The 21,285-nt window shown below is 38.4% G+C and overlaps 1 protein-coding gene across 1 annotated transcript; it reads left to right on the forward strand.

Moving 5' to 3' along the window:
* The first annotated feature begins 5,549 nt into the window (after positions 1-5,549).
* LOC112895215 (THO complex subunit 2) lies at positions 5,550-20,966 on the forward strand. Its single transcript, XM_025963147.1, has 33 exons — positions 5,550-5,841; positions 5,933-6,061; positions 7,106-7,147; positions 7,269-7,328; positions 7,436-7,498; positions 7,659-7,739; positions 8,516-8,590; positions 8,680-8,727; positions 8,812-8,880; positions 9,020-9,153; positions 9,547-9,622; positions 9,994-10,184; positions 10,423-10,503; positions 10,594-10,789; positions 11,212-11,400; positions 11,478-11,558; positions 11,665-11,784; positions 12,673-12,732; positions 12,890-13,017; positions 13,230-13,326; positions 13,413-13,541; positions 13,624-13,727; positions 14,355-14,532; positions 14,664-14,815; positions 15,874-16,480; positions 16,604-16,708; positions 17,102-17,257; positions 17,326-17,406; positions 17,507-17,582; positions 17,665-17,930; positions 18,454-19,497; positions 19,727-20,016; positions 20,240-20,966. The coding sequence occupies exons 1-33, from the start codon at positions 5,698-5,700 to the stop codon at positions 20,307-20,309; spliced, it is 5,322 nt and encodes a 1,773-aa protein (XP_025818932.1). The 5' UTR covers positions 5,550-5,697; the 3' UTR covers positions 20,310-20,966.
* Positions 20,967-21,285: the final 319 nt, after the last annotated feature.

Raw genomic sequence — 21,285 nt, forward strand, 5'->3', positions numbered from 1 at the left:
TATAGTCATTCGAGGAGCACATGTACAATTTTTTGCAGCAATCATGTTTTAATATTTGTCTTAATGATTGAGGGGTTGAAAATTCGTGCTGCTTATGGTTGTGCCAAATTTGAGTTGATAGCAGTAGATGTGGCTGTATCAAAAGAGACTGGGACCTGACTTTTTCCAAATAAATCTGGGCTCCAGAACCTTGAGAATGTGCAGTAAGGCATAAGCTATGTGTGATACGCCCACAACCATGAACCTTAAAAATTACGGATCTTAAAGAGCTTAAGTTTGATTATATTTTATATTTTTTCTGGCTCCTGTGCAAAGAAATACAGATCCAAATGAGAGATGCTAATGAATTAATCCAAACGCCATAGCTTTAATTGTTCTAAATAACTAATTAAATCTATAGAGTAGGTATGGTGTTGCTCTTGCATTAACTGCAAGCAGTGTCTTCTCAAGCTATCAGGATAGTATTATGTATGAAAAGTCTCTGATGGTGTGCATCTCCACTGTGTTAGGTAAATTTGTTAGGTCAGCATGCATTACAGTGTAAATTGTTAGAATAAACCGTAATGTTTAGTCGTTTTGTGATCTAGCTATCATTTCAAACAAATAACCATGTTTTTTTTTCTTTGTGTGTGTGGTGGGGGGGGGGGGGTGAGGTGGCGATTATTTTCTAAAGTGCTATGTGGATGTGTTAATTATTATTAACCTACTATCTAATACTCCTCATAGTGATAGTTAAGTGCAGTTTTTCTCGTCTGCAGCTCTGTAACTAAGATAATTTACAATTTTTTGGAGAATTCTTTTATAATCCAATGTCAGCATTTCCATCATTAAGTGTAGTCATTCGTGTAGACAGAATGAACGAGGCACAAATACATAGTACCAAGCATACACCAGCATGCATGATAGCTTATTGTTCACTAGTAAATTTCTCTGGTTGGTGGATGTTAGTAAATGATAGCTAAAATATTCATCTATTTTCGCTATTCACTAGCTAAAATATTTATTTTTTACTGTAGTTTTTAGCAGTTCCGTTCCCAACATCATTTTTGTCAATCTTGCCAACTTTGATAGATTTATACTTAGTGTTTCTTTAATTTCTTAATCAATTGGGAACTAAGCCCTCAACTGATCCTTATCATTTCGTTGGTGATTTAAGTGTTTTTGGGGATGTATTGATTGTTATTGCACTCTGAAATAGGAATATCTGAATTTTTATTTTGATATCCTTAACTAGAATTTAAACCAACAATCATCACCTAAAATATTTTCATTTATTTCAGATAAATGTTTTTTTCCTGACCTGCTTTTCTACCACCACCATTCAACAAGGTAATCTCTCTATATTTTGTCTTAGAACTACTTTAGTCAAAGTTGTATTAATTTAATTATAGCAGATTATGTTGTTCTTTTAGTTAAGTTTTTTACTAACATAAAATTCTTAGACTGATATCTAAGTGTATTTTATTGATGCAATTAATAAACTGTCAACTGCTATATTGTTTTTCTCTTCGTACTACATGGATTTTTAATAACAACAATTTTATTGTGCAATATATTGGTATGAGATGGCATATCATTTTTTAAGAAGTTCTATAACTAAGATAATTTATAGTATATATTGTTAGAGGAACTTTTTACGTTTCAGTTACAACATTTCCATCATTATTTGCAGTGTAATTTTTTTCACTGTGATAATCTAATCAAGTAGGATAAATGTAGGAGGCCTAAAATAGCCAAGGCCTTTTCTCTTTTATCATTGGAAGATTCCTGTTTTTTGAATGGCTAGTAGTATGCTAACCAAGGGAGCTCTAATTTAGGTAGCAATCAGTTAGGCACTTTTGTGCTATGAAAAACTTGCGATGGTCATTATACTAAATTGATAGCTAGAGAAAATCGTTAATTTCAATATTGTTCCTATGTAATTTTTCTACATTTATTCTGTACTTATGTTTATTTTTTATAATAAACTACTGCTTGTAGCATGTTTTCTTATTTCCTGTACCTATGCACAGATTTACATTTGGTGGAGGTTTTTTTAAGTCTATCAAATTTGATCTAGTGAATAATTGTCTGAACTCATATCTTATCTTCTGTACTGGACATATCTCTTGGCCTTTTCAACTCAAGTGTATGCTAGTTTTTGTGATTGTACCTATTGCATTCATAATGGCTGAATCACAAGCAAAATCTAATTTGTATCTTGATGTGTCCAGGTGCATATACTTTTGTTATTAGGTACTCTATTGAAATGTACAAAGATTCAACTCTTTTTGGCCACGACAAGAGATTTTTTACTATATTTTTTTTGAAGTTTGTGAAAATTTCAGGTTCCAGTTAGTATTTTTTTCAGGTTTCAAGAAAAGAGGTATGTTAATTGCGCTTTCCACTTCTTCCGCTTGTTGTGCTGATGGGTGATGGCTGGCTGTCTTTGCTTTGCAGTTTGGCCAATTGAGGTGCTGGATGTATGTCTGGTTGGATACAATTTGTGATTTTTTGGAGGTGTAACTTGCTAGCATCCATTTTATGCTACGAGTATACTTACTTCCATCATCTGTAAAATTGTGATGTGTTGTACTTATTATGTTTTTAGTCATAGTTGTAGAATGGTTGTATCCGGAAAATAACCCAAGAAAAAAAAGAAAAAAGTCCATTTTACTCCTTTTAACAATTTACTTTGTCCGTTTAACCCTTTGAGCAAAATTTAGGCTCATTTTACTTCCCCAACAATTCCAATTAGTCTAATCTACCCTCTAATGATATTTCTTTTTTTTTCTCCGCGTATAAATTGAATTTTAAGTTTAAATTTTATGAGGATAGAGAATATGATGTCATATGTTAAAAAATATATTAGGAATTTTTCATGGTTATTTTTATAATTTGGAAATATTTGACACGAAATTTATCAAAAAAAATACAATTCTGCATGAAAAATATTCATAAAAAGTCATAATATATTTTTCTAGCATAGGGCATCATATTATAAGTTATATTGTAAAATTTAAAGTTCAAATTCCACTTGTAAATGGAGAAATAAAAAAGAGAAATATCATTAGGGGGTAGATTGGACTAATTAAAATAGTTTTGGTAGTAGTTTGAGTCTAAATTTTATTTAGGGTGTTAAATGGATAAAGTGAATTATTGATGGGAGTAAAATGGATTTTTTCCAAAAAAAACTAGCAGCTACAACACACACCTTGTAGGTGTGTTGGGCATGTTGCTCAGTTTTACAACCAGAGCCTATTACCTTCAATCGAGGTCCTAGCTTTACAACTAGGAGAAATGTACCTGTAAAATTTTTGTTGTGAATTTTGTTTGTATTATAGTTAGCAAAAAGAAAAGAACAGACCCTGACCCGATAACAACAGCACCAACACTCTTAACAGGCCTCCAAAACAGACAACAAAAACAGCCAACAGCCCTAACGGGTCTCCAAACCACAAGCGCGCCCGTTATGGATGTGCTTGTCTGTTTAACGGGTCTGCTATTGTGAATTACGGACCCGAAACAGTCAGGTCTCGCACATTTGTATAGGGAGCAGCTGAGCCCTTGGATGGATGGATGAACGGCTGACATCATCGACTGGTAGATATTCAAAATATCAGTCAGATTGACGTGGAGACACATCCTTAGTTTTATCAAGTCGTGTAGTGCTCCTTACGGCGCCCTCCGGAGATGAGAGGCAGTACATTGATAGCCTGCAGGCGACAGCAAACGGCGTACCCGTACTTCACGTACGCAAGTATACGTGGTACATGAATCCCTCTCCTATAGCAGTCGATTGCCCTTAATTTTTAACCAAAGCACGAGACCTGTATTCGTTTCAGTTAATAAGGAGTTTTGCCGTGGACGATAGTTCACTGAACACTGCCGACAATGATCAGCACGGTACGAATACGTGGTACGTGTACAACGGCTTGGATATACGGAGCTTGTACCGTTTGCCACGAGTAATCAGGCACTGGCCGTATATGATCTGCACGCGCTCTCGCTTTTCTTTCACCATCGGTGGGGGAGGATCTGCATTAGCCTGGAGAGAACAGCACATGAGCATAACTGCACAAGCACGAGTTGTGTTGCAACCGGAAATCTTGCAACGATTCCTCTGTGCCGAACTACCCGTGATCTCAATAGTCTTTGGGGGGAAAATTTGGCAAACACTTGGAAGAGGATGATTGAAGCCTTTCTAGCTTTGCACATGTAGGTTTTTGTTTTATTTTATGGGCTGTTTGCTGAGGTAGCCCATCGAGACAGCACTCCTACCATTTATATGGGTCTCTTCTTTGTTCCCCCTCGGGCTGTTCGTGCTTGCGCTGAGTGAAAGTCTCTTCTCCCGTCGTGTAGCCAGGGGTGGTAAATAATTTTAAAATTTAGCCTATATAATCTAAGGCCGGATTCTTTTAAGATTGGGCTCTAATCTTGTGCTAAAAATATATAAGGATCAAGTTGGATTGTAAAATGACTACTAAGATCATGATCCGTTACTACCTCTACGTGTAGCCCACATCAAAACTGCTGCTGATACGGGCTTCCAAACTTTGGCAACTAACCCTCAGCCTAATAGGAGTGACATCTTTATCATAAAAATAGAAATACTAGCATTTAGCTATTTGTCCATGGATCATATCCTTTCCAAAAGTGAGTCTGCAATTTTATGTAAGAAAAAGTAACAACTCGTAAAAATGCCAAACTGGAAAATATTGGAAAAGAATTGGGAAGTGATGACAACCGTACCTCAAAACGGAGAGCTTGGTAGGTCTAGAAATTTAGTTACAAGGGATTGGGTGTGGGAAGAATAATGGCTCATCTCAAACATGCTTTTTGCATTGTCTTGCGAGAGCAATGCAAGACTTGCTCACAAATAATAGGTACTTTTGCATTTGCCAATATCATTTTAGGCAGGAATCATGAGTGCATGGTAAAGCTTGTTGGCAAAGCTGAAAACGTGAGCCATTTGTGCCTAACTATTAAGGAGCTATAATTTTTAGAATTATTTTCACAAAGCTACAAGCCCACAACTAATCAATATATTTTGTATGCCATCATGTCGATCACAGATAAAGTTTTATTTATTTTGGATTATTGGGTTGAACCAAAAAAATTGATAAAATGAACTAGCATGGCATTATGCATAATTAATTTAGGAGGAGAAATAAATTAGGATGACATGCCATCGTAATTATTTAGCTGACCTATAAAACACCATTAGATACCCATTTGCATCCCTAATCACATAAGTTTTATGGACCCTCATGTACTTGTGGTTAACATGCGGCTCCATATACAATTATTGTATGTTTATGAGATTAAGGGCACAAGCATGGTTGTAGATTTATAGTTTTTCCACCACACAACCCGCCTAGGAAACATGTCTGACCGCTTGATCGCACAAGGCTGCCAATGAGCCAACGAAAACAATGGCACGCCTCTGTTTCCACCCATTTTCTGCATTCTTGATCCGTTTACGCCTCTACTGGTTTCCGTGTTCATAACCGCAAAAGCCCAACCCAAACAGAACCGAAGCAGGGCATCGCGTTCTCGCACACGCCCCGCCTCCGTCGCCGTCTTCTCCCCTTTCCCATCTCTCATCGCCAGTTCGCCACCACCCCCACGGTCCTACTCCTCCTCTGACCTCGGCACCTCCCATGAAACCCTAATCCCCCCAAAACCCTGACCCCGACCAGCACTGCCTCCGCCGCCATGTCGCCCCCTCTGCAGGCGCCCGACTACAAGCACATCACGGAGGAGTGCCTCCGCGAATGGAAGGGCCAGTCCGCCGGCGCCTTCCGGCTCCCCGATCCGGTCCCCATGGCGCGCTTCCTCTACGAGCTCTGCTGGGCGATCGTAAGCTCCAGACAGTTCGGGCTGCTTCGTGATTAGGTTTCGCTCAGCTCGCTGGTCCTACCGTGCTGATTGGGTGGGTTCGGCTGCGCAGGTGCGAGGCGACCTGCCGCCGCAGAAGAGCCGCGTGGCGCTGGAGTCGGTGGTGTTCGTGGAGGAGGCACGGCGGGAGGAGGAGCTCGGCTCGGTGCTCGCTGATATCATCGCTCACCTAGGGCAGGATGTGAGTATATGCAACTCGTATTGCTGCCGTGTCGTGGTTAGTGGGTAGGTTCCGGGGTGTGTATTTGATTAGTCAAGTTTCTCGGTCTGGTGTTGTGTTTCGGTGGCACTAGGTGCGTGAGTATGAACTGAATTGGTAACGCTGTCAGTCTGTTGTGCGTCTATTGCTTGCTGTGGTAGCTAGGTCAACAATCTAGCTGAATTGTTGGGTGCTTTGAACAGCTTCTCAGTGGAATTGTATACGAGAATTAGCTCTGGGGATACTATTATTTCATGTGCTACGAGTGTTGTCGCAATAAAAAGTTTCAGCTGAAGTTGTAGCATAAACAAATCGAATCCATGCTGTTCTAGGTCAATATACTTAAGCACACTTTTTGGTAGGTCAGAAATGAACCAGATAATTGTCAGTTAAATCTGTTATGACATGACCTAGTCAGCAGCCTTGTACACATGAACGTGCATTATAGCAGCAGTAGATAACTTTTGTTCAAGAGATCATGAGTCATTCAATGAGCTTCTGTGCTAACAGGAGAAATCTTGTTCAGATAATAAATCATATTAAGGGTCAAATGCTCATGCACACACTTTTCATTTCTGGTTAGGTGATTACAAACTGAACACAGTTGCTGCTAGATGTCCTTTTCAGCATGATTTATCCAAAATTTTGCAGTTCTGAATACATAACAATTACCCAAAAAATAGAATTAGCCCTGCCCTGAGTTGTCAGTAAGAAGTTCTGTTTCTATGTATGTCTTTGAACCAAAAGGTGGACAGTAGAGACGGCACTTGATAAAATGCAAATGCGATTATTTCATTAGGTCTCTTGCCATGTCCTTTATATCGTTTAATATTTTCTTGCCTCTATTGCTTTGTTGTTATTTATCCGCTGCAACAGGGGCATTGAATTTTGACCTATGATCCGCTGTTTTTTTCCCCACGTCCCTTTCCACTTGTGCCCTTTTTGGGTAATATTTTTCTTATTGTGTCCTACTTTGTGGGATTCCTCTTACAGTGTTTAGTCAAGCTGACATGCTTCAACCTGCAGATTACAATCTCTGGTGAATATCGCAGCCGTCTTGTTAAAATGGTAATAACCTAGGCATAACTTTTAGTGCAAACGCACAATTCGTACTTCTTGCTATCAACTTCTCTTTCGATTTAATAATCTGGACTGTCTCATTAATTTTACTTCAACACTCTTCCTTCAGACTAAGTCATTTGTGGAATCCTCGATTACCGCACCTAGGCTTCTGCAAGAGCGATGTGAAGTGAGTATTGTTGTTCCTCATGCTAGTGCACTGTATCTCTGATGACCTCAATTCAAGATAAAGAGCTGATACATGCTTTCTATTTCTTCCACCCATGGACTCAAAAGGAAGATTTCCTTTGGGAGGTTGAACAGAGTAAGCTGAAAGGCCAAGATTTAAAATCCAAGGAGGTATGCTTAATGTACCAATATGTCAATGTGCCATATGCTTTGAATATTGCCAGGATTTCACAATCATGTCCTTTTAAGCTGGCATATTTTTGTGGTTTTTTTATTTAGCTTAACATTTGCTGTATGGTTGATTGATGTTGGTTTTAAATAATTGGTATAGGTTAGGGTCAACACACGGCTTCTTTACCAGCAAACTAAATTCAACCTCTTACGAGAGGAAAGCGAGGGCTATGCTAAGTTGGTATGTATATCTACTCGTCCTGATTTTTGCGTTCCTCATTTTTGTTCTTTGCATTGATTGTAGAGGGGCAACACATATTCTGTTCAATTGGGTTATACCTATAAAACACATGATGCACTTCTATTTTCTACACTGGGATGTGGGCTAGTTTAATACTTGAATGCCATGCTCTGCTATGAATAAAGATAACCATAATCCTGTACTTTGAATCATAGTCAATGGGTTTGCCTGCCATACCGCCCTGTGTATCTGGCTTTTGTCCTTGGCAGAAAGGCACGCGCAGCTCTTGTGCTAGCCTGATTGAACTTCACTGCAGCACATATTGCACAATGAGTGCCGCGACTGATCTGATCATTCTTGTAGCCTGTTGTTGTGCCTGTTCACCACCTCTTAGGGTGAGGAGGGGTACATTGAGAGGCCAAGAAAATCTATATGCGAGAATAAGTAGTTCATTAGGGTGATGTCAAAATTTGGTAATATATCAGTTTTTACGGTTTTCCTAGAGTTTCTTGGGAGTATAGAGTCCTTTATATATACATTAATATAATCCTCTTTATGTACTCCTCATGTGCTCATATATATTTCCACATGGTGCTATTATTGAATATAACTGCTATTCATAATATATATATATATATGTGTGTGTGTGTGTGTGTGTGTGTGTGTGCGTGCGTGTGGGTGTAGTCCTACTGTTCCTGTAGTTCTTGAAGGTTCTTTGTGATGCTTATTAAAGTTTAGCAGGTTTCTAATCCTACTCATGTGTTTGCATCATTCAGGTGACACTCCTTTGTCAAGTTGGTTCAGATCTGGCCTGCCAGAATTCTTCTTCAGTTACAATCAGCATTATAAAGGTTGTCATTAGGCCTTAATTCCCACCTTGCTATATTTTTAGCTTTTTATTAGTAGTGCTGTGTAATAACATATTGTTACTTTGTGACAGTCATTGATTGGTCATTTTGATCTGGATCCAAATCGTGTATTTGATATTGTAAGTACTCATACTATGGCACTGTTATTAAATGTTGGACAATATGCTGTTGAAGTTGTATAATTCTGTTGTCCTTGTTGTCAGGTGTTGGAATGCTTTGAAGTCTATCCAGATAGTAACATCTTTCATCAGCTCATTCCTCTTTTCCCAAAGGTATTTTTCTGTTAGAACCAGTAGCCTATATTATGGTCATAATTCATGTAATATTTTCAGTTTTCTACCACATCTTACATGATTGTTGTCATAATTCATGTAGTATTTTCTCTGTATCTTACAATTTCCTCTATTGCAGTCCCATGCTGCTCAAATTTTGGGGTTCAAATTCCAGTACTATCAACGATTGGATGTCAACAGCCCTGTTCCATCTGGACTTTTCAGAACAGCAGCTTTATTAGTCAAATCTGGTTTCATTGATCTCGATAATGTGTATGTTTCTTAACAGCCCTCATAGACATAGTTATTCACATATCTGTAATTTAAATGCCTGTTTGATCATGTTTTATATTGTGCTGTGAGGTTTTCTAGCTTTGAGTTGTAAGGTGTAACCAACAGGAAATGTTTTATCTTCATTTTTTTTATCCTACTGTGGTGGCCATTTCTTAGTTTCTCATTTTTTTTTAATTTTTTTACCAGTTCATTTTCCTCAAGTTGTGGCAAACGTAGCTGCTGCTGAACCAAAGAGAACTCATATGAATATGATTTCACTGATTGTTGTCTCTATTATTTTTTGTTGTTGTATAATATAGCCTGATTGCTGCCAGATGTGTTATTGGTGATTAACCTTCTCAAATGGGTGTGTTTCATGACTTTTTTTCCCAGCTATTCTCACTTGCTTCCAAATGATGACGAGGCATTTGAGCATTTTGATTCTTTCATTTCAAGAAGAATTGATGAGGTTGGTCTCCCTTCAACTTGTTGAAAGTTTATATCTGTAACTGTGCAAGGAGTGTGAATATGTTATACTTGTTACATACATTTTCCCCACCAACTAGTGTGAAAGGGAGTGACAAAAAAAGCGTTGAGGGGTGAAAGATTTGGAAGGTTTTGTTACACATTGTTGGCTAACTACCTGTACTATACTATACTCTGCACTAATAAAAAGCTGAAAGAGCATTTGTCCTTTGTTTCTTAACTGGAACAATTTTTAACTCCATATATGAATTTGTTCTTGCATTACCACTATGATTGTACTGATTTCTTATTAAGTATTGTTGGACTGATTGAAACTATCACTGATGAGCTTACTCCTCTTTTTCTTGAATGCAGGCTAATAGAATTGGCAAAATAAATCTTGCTGCTACGGGAAAGGACCTTATGGATGATGAGAAGCAAGAAGTCACTGTTGATTTGTACACAGCATTGGAGATGGAAAATGATATAGTTGGGGAGCGAGCCCCTGAGATGGAAAAGAACCAGAAACTTGGGCTTCTTCTTGGTTTTCTCTCTGTGCACGACTGGTAATATACATTTATTCCATCGTCTTCCCTTGCTGTGTAATTGAATATATTGAAATCAGATTTCTTCTGCAGTAAATGCACTAGTATTTTTTTGGCATTTTGTAAATACAATTGTTGTATAATCATACTGTGAAGATATTTAAAAGCAATTTTTAGCCTAGTCAATCTTGATTGGGACACAAAAGGCTTCGTCCTTGTTGTAAGTATGGACTGATTGATTCCCTCTGTTCTTTCCCAGGTACCATGCACAACTACTCTTTGAGCGTCTTGCACACCTAAATCCTGTTGAGCATATTGAAATTTGTGATGGACTATTTAGGTTTGTTATATTATTTTGTTCCAATGATTGCATTTCTATTTTTATTCCATCGTCCTCGTTTAGTTTAATTTCCTTTTTTTCTTTATGCAGAATGATTGAAAAGACAATGTCTTCAGCCTATGATATAGTTTGCCAACTGTATTATTATTTACCTCCTAAGAATGATGCTGATCAGACTGGCACATCTGCCCTGTCCCTAAGTTCATTTGATCTATCGAAAGAGTTTTTCCAAATGCTCACCGCTTGTGGACCATATCTTCATCGTGATACTCAATTACTTCAAAAGGTATCTTCTATCTTTCTACCATTGCTACATCACTACATTTCTTCTGCCATCTGTATATACCTAATGGTTTTGTTCAGTGTACCAATGTCATATATTATTGATTTTTGACATTAGAATTCTTCCAGAAGCACCACATTAGGAGCATGTGCATTACATCTATTAAGTCATGACTAGAATTTCACTCCACAGCCTGCATTGTTTCAAAAAACCATGAAATTAGAATGTCGTTGTTGTTGCCTAGTTGTAACAAATCAGCAATCAAGTTTTGCAGCCTTGCAGAGCAACATGTTATAATTTTGTTATTTCTAATGCATTTGAATAGGGTTTGCTATGAATAACTTTGAATGGAAGTTTGCAAGTGTCCTGTTCCAACTGTTGGATGCTATGTACTTAGTGATTCATCATTCATGCTGACTTTTCAGGTTTGCAGAGTACTAAAAGCATACTACCACTCATCAAAAGAGTCTACCCGTGCAGCAAATGTAGTTTCACCAGAATTTCAGATTGAAGAGGCACTTGGGTCGTGCTTGTTTCCTTCGTTGCAGCTTATCCCTGCCAATCCTGCTGTTGATATGGAGATATGGGGGATTCTTTCACTTCTTCCTTATGAGGTTTGTCATATTATATTATTTTTACTGCTCTATTCATGTTTTAGCTATTTGGTATCTTGACTATCCTTAGTTTCCAGGCACGCTACCGTCTATATGGTGAATGGGAGAAGGAGACCGAACAAAACCCAATTGTCCTTGCTGCAAGGCAAACTGCAAAGGTCATATTTTTATTTGTCCAACATTTTTTCTAATCTACCACTTAATGTCAAGTTTATTCACATTCGTCAAGTTTATTCACATTCATCTTTCTTTTTACGAAATCAGCTGGATACCAGAAGGCTCTTAAAACGGCTGGCTAAGGAAAACCTGAAGCCGCTTGGGCGCATGGTGGCTAAACTTGCTCATGCAAATCCGATGACTGTGCTTCGGACAATTGTCCAACAGGTACTTGCAACATAAGCTGTGTGCATGTTCTGTTCTGTTGTATTTCCTTGGGAAACCTTAATCACCTTACTTTTTGCCCATCAATTGTTGATGTTTTTGCAAGTGACTTCTGCTTCTGTTTATATTTTTCAAAGTAATCATCCTCTCTGTAGTTCAATATCATCTTCTTGTGCATGAGATCTGCCAATGGACATGATGTTCTTTCATGTCACATATGCCACTTGATATGCACAATTAGTATAGTAAGATGCTTGTACTACTGCCTAGGATGGAACCTACTACTATCAAAAATCAGAAACGTCATAAAAGCATGTTTACCTCTTCAATGCCAAGTCACCTCCATGTAATTCTCCCTTGTTCAACATACTCCAATTGACAGCGGGGTTACTACCGCCCTGAGGAACACAAGGCATGGCTTTAAGGGAAGGTACTGTGAGTGGTGAGTTCGACTGTAGACTGGACTGCGAAGTTTTGAGGAGATTGAATATTCACTCATTGTCTTGATTCATTATGGACATCATTTGGGAAGATTGGCCATAGAGATGATGAGATAATATCCGATTTTTGGAAACTTCATGTGAAATATAGACCCAACTATTTTCTATGATTTTCAACTAATCTTGCACTTCTGGGCACTGCAAATCAAACATTACTGATCGTGTTACTACTCTGGAGAATTACAGAGCAAGGACACAGTTTGTCAGGGTGTTTCTAAATTGTAGTATTTATTATTTTATTCTTTCTAATCCTAAGTGTTGAAATAACTGTTAACATGCAAATCATTTGTTCTGGTACAGATTTTTGCAGTTATCCCTGTTTTGACTGTGTTGTCTTCAATTCTCTGTTTACTTAACCGATGCGTTTACACTTGCATGTCAAAATTTGCAGGTCGAAGCATACAGGGATATGATCACGCCAGTTGTGGATGCTTTTAAGTACTTGACTCAGGTAGTACCCGTTATTTTGATTTATGTATTATGCTTATGTTATTGCTTGATTTATGAATGTACCTGTTCCCCGTTTACTGTATCAGCAGCCATTAATTCGATATGCCTTTGTATTGTCATCTTTTTATCTTACAGCATTGTTCCATTGTATTTTACAGCTGGAGTATGACATCTTGCAATATATTGTAATTGAACGCTTAGCTCAAGGTGGCCGTGCAAAACTCAAAGATGATGGTCTTAACCTGTCAGATTGGCTTCAATGTCTCGCATCCTTTTGGGGCCACCTGTATGTACCTCTTGACCTTGCTGTTATTTTGTTCTGGTATTCTACATGTGAACATGTGATACTGCTTTGTTGCACTTTATTACTCTTTGTTAGTACCTTACATTTATGGGTTAGCCTATTCAGTTTTGGGATTTATAATTGTTGTGCTCTTATTGTTAATGGTAAAGTATATCCTGCTACTGAGCCTGTTTTGGTCCAATTCATTTTTGCAGGTGCAAAAAGCATAATGCTGTGGAGCTGAAAAGCCTTTTGCAGTACCTTGTTAATCAACTAAAGAAGGGTGTGGGCATTGAACTTGTTGTTCTGGAGGTCTGCTGTCTGTCCTTTTTAAGCTTCATATTGCCTTTGAATTGTATGAGACTTAAGCCTAAAGACTAACGTAATGAGTCATGCAGGAGCTCATTCAGCAAATGGCGAATGTGCAGTACACTGAGAACATGACGGAGGAACAAGTTGATGCTATGGCAGGAAGTGAGACTTTGCGGCAGCAAGCTTCACTATTTGGAGCAACAAGGAACTATAAGGTTGTGAGGGACATGCTTTTCTATCTCAGTAGCATATTAAGGTCAAACCATTCTTTTACTGATAAATGAAATTCTTTTGTAGGTGTTGAGTAAGTCTACAAACAGGTTGAGGGATTCATTGCTACCAAAAGAAGAGCCCAAACTTGCAGTTCCTATGTTACTGCTTATTGCTCAGCATCGGTCCAAGTATGATTTTTATTAATAAACTTTACGTCTCCACATTATTGCTTTGTTGACCTGTCCTCAAATTGTCTGGGCTTTAACTGTAATGTCAGCACAATAACTGCTATACTCTGACTAACATATATTAGACTGTATCAGCCAATACCAGGAGGTGGTGTATCTCTGCTCATTATAGTATAGTTGATTATAATTTTATAATTTTCTTTGATAAGTTGACGCTAAAAAATTATAATGATATTGTTTGGCTGAACCATTATGAGACATCTTGTGTTTGTTTCATGAGCTGTTTGTTCTAATTTCTAAACCATGTTAAAGGAGATGCAGAAACATGAAATGGAGTAATTACTAATGAAATTATATACACCAAAGAAAGTGAGGACTGGAGTGGGACCAAGGATTGGTTGACATAGATCAGTTAAACCATACATTGAGTTGGCAAGCGTGGTGCTAATTTCCCACTGCTAAATACGTACAGTTACAGAACAGCACAGTTTAGCAATGGCAAATTGGCCTTTGTCTGGCTTGCGGACCTCCTACAGTAAATTTATGTGTTTGCAATAGATCCTGTCATATTTAATTCTAGTTTTTCTGCACCAATTTAAACCTTGATAACATCGTTTTTGTTCTCAGGATCATAATAAATGCTGATGCCACATATATCAAAATGGTCAGTGAGCAGTTCGATAGATGCCATGGAATACTTCTTCAGTATGTTGAGTTTCTTTCAAGTGCTGTAACTCCAATCGCCTATGCTCAACTAATACCTCCTTTGCAAGATCTGGTACACAAATATCACATTGAGCCAGAGGTAGTACATTTCAGTTCCTACAATCTCTGCTCCCTTGCTCACTTTTATTGTTGGGTGCGGGTATGGGTGGTGCTGCTTACGGTACTGTTCTTCAGCATGGGTAAACAAGTGGTATTTATCTTTAAATCCAGGTTGCTTTCCTTATATACCGCCCAGTGATGCGACTTTTTAAGAGCACTAATGGTGGTGACACTTGTTGGCCTCTTGATGATAACGAGGAAGGAGAATCTGTATCATCTGATGATCTTATCTTGCATCTTGACTCGTCTCAGGAACCAATCATGTAAGTCTTCCATGATTAGTTTGATCATCTTTGACCAATATGCATGTTTCTCATTACATATTAGTTGGTTTGATGGAGAGATGATATGGCTGTACTGTTATAGTATAATATAATCCCTGAACACTCTGTAACCTGGATTAATATGCACCCTTATTCAGTTTAGAATTCTTGTAACTTGAGCCATTGGAATCTTTATAATGCAAGATTCAAATCTCTTTGTTCATTTTTTTTCTCAACTACGCAGGAGAGCTGCTATTTGTTCATTTTGAGTATCTATTCTGTAGCATGTGTTATCAATGTCACACTCTATGTTATTTGACTTTCTCCTCTTATTGTCATTTTCCATTTTTCACTCCAAAATTATGGGGCAATTGCCAGCTATCGTTTATTCCAAGAAGTACAAACTAGCTATTGTTATTCTTTTCCTGTACCGTTCCTTATCTAATATTTACAAGTTACAACTGTTGAACTTCTGAAATGATGTTTTACATTTGACATTTCGTCATCACATTGGTGAAGTACAACTATAGAAATTAAATAGAAATAAAGGGAAGTTTTGAGAGAATTTGGAACGTCAAAGCACTTATAGGAACTGACAACTCTTCCTCGAACGCTTGAATGAGGAATTATTATACACCGAAATCTATGAATCAATTTTTCAACCCTGTGGTTAACATTGGTTCACCTGTGTTTAAAAGTTAGTGGTATTTACTACTTAAAATATTTGAGCCAGCTGGTGGTGTTTTTTTTCTACATCTTAACCTGGAGTATCATACTGTGCATTAATTGTGTATGCATATGTGTGCTTGGAAGAAGTGCACAGTTGTTCTCAACTTTTTGGCCTAATAATCATCTTGGAAATTGTGTAATTTCAGATTTAGAGATAATAAGCTTGAGAAGATTTGTTACCTCAATGAGTATAGTTCAGAAACTCAATACATGTGTAAAGTTCAGAAACTCAATACATGTGTATTGAGATCTGCTGCAACGTATGGTACTTGATTAGTATTTTATGGTATGCTATAAGTTTTCCACTCATGTTTTCTGTTTCACTACAGGTGGTCAGACCTTATTAACACAGTCCGGTCAATTTTGCCAGCAAAAGCTTGGAACAGTCTTTCACCAGATTTATACGCTACTTTCTGGGGCTTAACACTCTATGATCTTCACTTCCCAAAAGACCGTTATGATACAGAAATCAAGAAGCTGCATGAGAATCTCAAACAATTGGAGGACAACTCAGATAACTCTAGCATTGCAATTTCAAGACGTAAGAAGGACAAGGAGAGAATCCAAGATTTACTCGACAAACTGAACAGTGAATCTCAGAAGCACCAACAGCACATTGCATCTGTGGTCCAAAGGCTAGCCCGTGAAAAGGATAAGTGGTTGAGTTCGAGTCCGGATGCACTGAAGATCAACATGGAGTTCCTACAGCGCTGCATATTTCCACGCTGTGTTTTTAGTACACAGGATGCTGTATATTGTGCTACATTTGTCCAAACACTACACTCACTTGGGACTCCATTCTTTAACACAGTCAATCATATTGATGTCCTTGTCTGTAAGACCCTACAGCCAATGATATGCTGTTGCACAGAATTTGAAGCTGGTAGGCTTGGAAGGTTTCTTCATGATACATTGAAGATGGCCTACTATTGGAAGGTATTTTAACCCTTGAGGTTTACCACACATTTATCTTCATTGTATTAAATGGTAGTACAGAATGGGAGTCTTGGTTATTGTCTTTTCAATGCTTTTTAATTGTTTACCTCCAACACCTTGCAGAGTGATGAATCTGTGTATGAGCGTGAATGTGGAAACAAACCGGGTTTTGCTGTATACTTCAGATACCCAAACAGCCAGCGTGTATCTTATAGTCAGTTTGTTCGGGTAGGTTTTATCCATCCTTGAAGTTATATTTACTGTTGCTTGAAATTCTTTTCTTATATGTTCTGCCGTTTATCGTGTCATAGATGAAATCATGATAGACAGATGTTTTTTTGCATCAATTACAGTAACTTAGAATAAATGCCTTTATAATAGTATATTGTTTCGGATGCACCAATTCGGTAGTAATGACAGTTCTCGTAAGTTCTCAGTGTGATCCAAGTAGGGCTCAAATTTTTTACTTGATATCATGGTATTCTCTCTTATATTTTGGTCTTGACTTGAAAATCAGGAAAAATGTGGTGCCTAATATCTTAATGTGTTTCTGTTATTCACTGTTCACACTGTATGGTTTTCATCATATTTATTATTTTGTACTTCTGTGTTTCTTTAAAGGTTCATTGGAAGTGGAGTTCAAGAATCACCAAGGCGCTTAACCAATGCATGGAATCAAAAGAATACATGGAAATCCGAAATGCCCTTATTGTGCTTACAAAAATTTCTAATGTCTTTCCTGTGATTCGTAAAAGTGGTGTCAATCTTGAGAAACGGGTAAGTCCCTTACCAGCCATTGCTTATGTTATGCTGCTTGCATATTTCTCACCAACTTTTTTGACCAGGTGGCTAAACTTAAAGGGGATGAGAGAGAAGATCTTAAAGTTCTTGCTACTGGTGTAGCTGCTGCTTTAGCTGCTCGCAAGGTAAGTTTGAGAATGCTCCTAATTAGAGTTTTTCCCCTGTCCAGTAGGAAAAATCTCTTTATATACAATATATTCAAGCATAATGTTCTCTATTGTGCAGAGTTCTTGGCTATCTGAAGAAGAGTTTGGCATGGGCCACATTGATCTGAAGCCAGCAACAACAAGATCTGTGCCTGGTATATGGAAACCTATTAAGTTGTTTTTTTTGTTGAAGTTTTATGATGAGCTTGAGCATCATTTATCTTTGGATCTCCTCAGGAAACCAGTCAGCAGATCCCTCAACGGCAAAAGATCAAAATGCTCGTGCAAAGTCTGAAAGTAGGCATGAAAGGTTAGAAGGTGCTATGAAGCCTGATGTTCAACAAAAGAAGATCTCTGTGTCCGCAAATGGATCTGATAATCAAATACCATCTTCTGCCGTACAAGGGAAATCTTCAGGGGTTGTACGTGTAGCAGATGAACCTCCAAAACCTGTATCTGATGAGGGGGTTAAGGTTTCTGCGAAGCCTAGTTCGGAATCTGAGGTATCTCCCAGAGTTTATATTTTTGTTAATATGTATGGTCATCATATTTTACTTTACTTTGATCGAAAAGGAACAGAGACACACAAGAATCCATGGCAACGTATGTGTAACGACAGTGCGTTGCAAATTCTTTTTTACTCCATATTTTGATGTGAATTTTTTAACATTTATTCAAAAACTAGTTTGCCTATTCTTTGCCCTTTATATTTTCATGGAACACTGCCCAAGTCTTAAGTGCTATTTAGATCGTGTCATTTGGTACTCATTGTTTTACAGTAACTGTAAAGCTAACAAAATATGTGTAGCATGGAAAGAGTTTAGGTTCTCATATCGCTTTAGGTAATACCTGGCTAAACTAAAGGGAAGTGAGGTAACTTCACAACTTATTATATCTAATTATTGAATTTATTCTGGACATAGCTTGTCCAGAAATTAACCATTATGCCTGAATGCATATCAATGAGCAATGCTGTGTTGGGCATGAGTTGTTGGAATTTATTTCAGCTGTTCTTTTATACAACAGACAAGGGTGCCACAAAAGCGTGCTGCACATAACGCTGGGAAGGTACTGAAGCACGATGTGGCAAAGGAAGATGGAAAAGCTGGAAAATCTACCAGCCGGAATTCAAATCAACAAGCCTCTACTGTTCCTGTTGACAGAGAAGCTATTCAGGCAGTTGATTCTGTCCAAGATACCAATTCTGCTGGTAGCAATGGTAACTTGCATCCAGCGCCGCGAAAAGTTTCATCCTCCCAAAGAAATGCAATGTTGGCTACACATAATGGAGCAGTTAATCCCTCTGGTGAGTCTACCGATCTGACTGACTCTACTGTGAGACAGCAAAAAAGATCTGTTCCAGCTGAGGAGCAAGATAGATCAAGCAAACGGAGGAAAGGAGAAACTGAACCCCGAGATACCGATTTGAGTGAACACCACATAGACAAGGAAAAGAGTTTGGACTCACGTGCTGGAGATAAGTTTCGTTCAGTGGATCATGAGAAGAGTGCTAATGAGGAACAAAACTTAAGTAGGGCAGAAAAAATAAAAGAGAAATTTGATGATAAATATGACAGAGATCCTAGAGAAAAATTGGATCGAGCTGAAAGGCGCCGTGGGGAAGATGCCATTGACAGAGCAACAGATAGATTGTCAGATCGGAGAGAACGTTCTATTGAAAGGATGCAAGAGAGGGTTACAGATAAAGCTTCTGAAAAAGGAAGAGAGGATAGAAATAAGGATGAGAGGAATAAAGGTAAGTACGCTGAATCTTCAGTTGACCGGACACATTCTACTGATGAACGGTTCCGAGGGCAAAGTTTGCCACCGCCTCCACCTCTTCCCACAAGTTTTGTACCCCAATCAGTTGGTGCCAACCGAAGAGAAGAAGACGCTGACCGAAGGGGTGGGAGCGCTAGGCATATTCAAAGGTCATCTCCCAGGCGTGATGAGAAAGAAAGGAGGCAGTCAGAGGAGAATGCTTCGTCATTTCAGGATGATGGAAAACATAGAAGAGAGGAGGATCTTCGCGATAGAAAGCGTGAAGATCGGGATGTTCTATCAAATAAGGTAAATGACGTCTTTAGCAGTTTACTTCCTCCACCATCTGGTTTGTTATTACTGTGTGCTCTTTTTTTTGTTGCTGTGACAGTATATATTTTGTTTTCTACTAGATGCTTGTTAGCTGCAATTTGACAGCTGAAGAACCCTGGTGCTGTAATTTCACATAAGCCTTGTGAGATTGCTGTAACTTGAAGAACCACAAGTTTGACTTATGAATCCTTCGTTGATTGTATAGGTAGATGACAGAGACAGGGAAAAAGGGACTGCTATGAAGGAAGACAGCGACCCTAGCAGTGCTTCCAAACGAAGAAAGATTAAGCGAGAACAGTCTTCTTTAGAAGCTGGGGAATATGCACCTTCTGCTCCTCAGCCTCCTTCCCATGGAACTGGCAGCTCACAATTATCTGATGTACGAGAACGAGAAAGAAAAGGTGCAATTTCACAGCATCGTAGCTCACACACTGATGACCTTCCTAGGACGCATGGCAAGGATACAAGCAAGCTGAGTCGTCGAGAGTCTGACCAGTGAGTTCAACGAAGAATAATTTCTTGTTGAAATATGCATTGCTCAGTTTCCAACAATTTGCTCTTTTTTCCACTTTGCAATTTGCACTGTGTTTCAGTTGTTTTAATTGTTATGTGAATTGCCATTTGGAGTTTTTGTGAATATTATCAATTCCATTTGTAATTTTGTATACTTGACGTTGTCTTTTCTCGAATGATCCTAACTTACACTTCTCAACTGCAGAATGCATGATAGGGAATGGGAAGAGGAAAAGCGACCAAGAACTGAAACAAAAAGGAAGCACCGGAAATAGCTGATCAATGCTGGCATGGGTTCTGTCGAACATCATAAAATTCCTCCAAGCACAGTAGCGGATAAATTTTATGTTTTCTTCACTGAGAAAACATGTCAGTATAACTAAGCAGGAGGCGACCCAGTTTCGCCTCCTGCTAAACATGAGAAATCTACAAAGCTAGTCAGTATAACTAAGCTAAACATGAAAGTTCTGAAGCAATCAACAAAGCGCCATGAGAAATCTAAGCAATTTGGCCCTCCCTTTTTGGTCACGGTCCGCCACTGTAACTAAGCAAACCGTTTAAGAATATACTACCGGCGCCAGTTAGGGAGATGTGGAACTTATCAGCTTAGGAAGACCATAAGTCTTTTCTGCCCAGTACCGCAAATAGAAGCTAGTCAATGTGAATTTAACCTACGGAGATGGGGCATGTTTAGCTTCATACATTTTGTGCTGTAAACAATGTGGAAGGTGAAGAAAATACATATTAGTAGCGTACGGTGATTCTGTACTGTGAACATAGATGTGTGGCTCACCATCCGGCTATTTTGTATTTATAAGTACTAACTGCTATCATGTTTGTTGTAGGAAAGCATTTGGATCACCATCTTTTGCACGGTCTAGGAATAATGTTAGGGAGACAGAATGAAATGTACATATTGTGGTCGGAAATTTTGCTTAGCTGTTTTTCTGTTCAGTTTTATTAAAGTTTGCTCTGAATTGGTTGTGCAGTTGTGCTGCATGCTTGACGTAACTTGCTGGTGTTCTGGCTAATAATCTTGTCATGGTTGTGAGCATGTTGGGACGAATCAAGCAAGGATGGCTTGCGCTTTGCTCTTCCCGTGTTTTGACTATTGACTTAACACATGGGAGAAATTTCATCGGGAATGTTTGAAAGATTTTTGTTGGAACAGTTGGAATTTATGTAGGAATCGAAGAAGATTCCTGTTCCTAATTAGCCATTACTGGCGGACGGTAACCTGTGTGCTGGTCT

The sequence above is a fragment of the Panicum hallii genome, chromosome 5 (genome assembly GCF_002211085.1).
Source record: "Panicum hallii strain FIL2 chromosome 5, PHallii_v3.1, whole genome shotgun sequence".
NCBI classification, from domain to species: Eukaryota; Viridiplantae; Streptophyta; class Magnoliopsida; order Poales; family Poaceae; genus Panicum; species Panicum hallii.

Excerpts from the sequence above, each read along its gene's own strand:
- LOC112895215 (XM_025963147.1), top strand. The coding sequence starts at position 5,698 with ATGTCGCCCCCTCTGCAGGCGCCCGACTACAAGCACATCACGGAGGAG. Across the intron at positions 7,740-8,515 it reads GCGAGGGCTATGCTAAGTTG|GTGACACTCCTTTGTCAAGT; the intron begins GTATGTATATCT and ends TGCATCATTCAG. Across the intron at positions 13,542-13,623 it reads GAGCAACAAGGAACTATAAG|GTGTTGAGTAAGTCTACAAA; the intron begins GTTGTGAGGGAC and ends ATTCTTTTGTAG.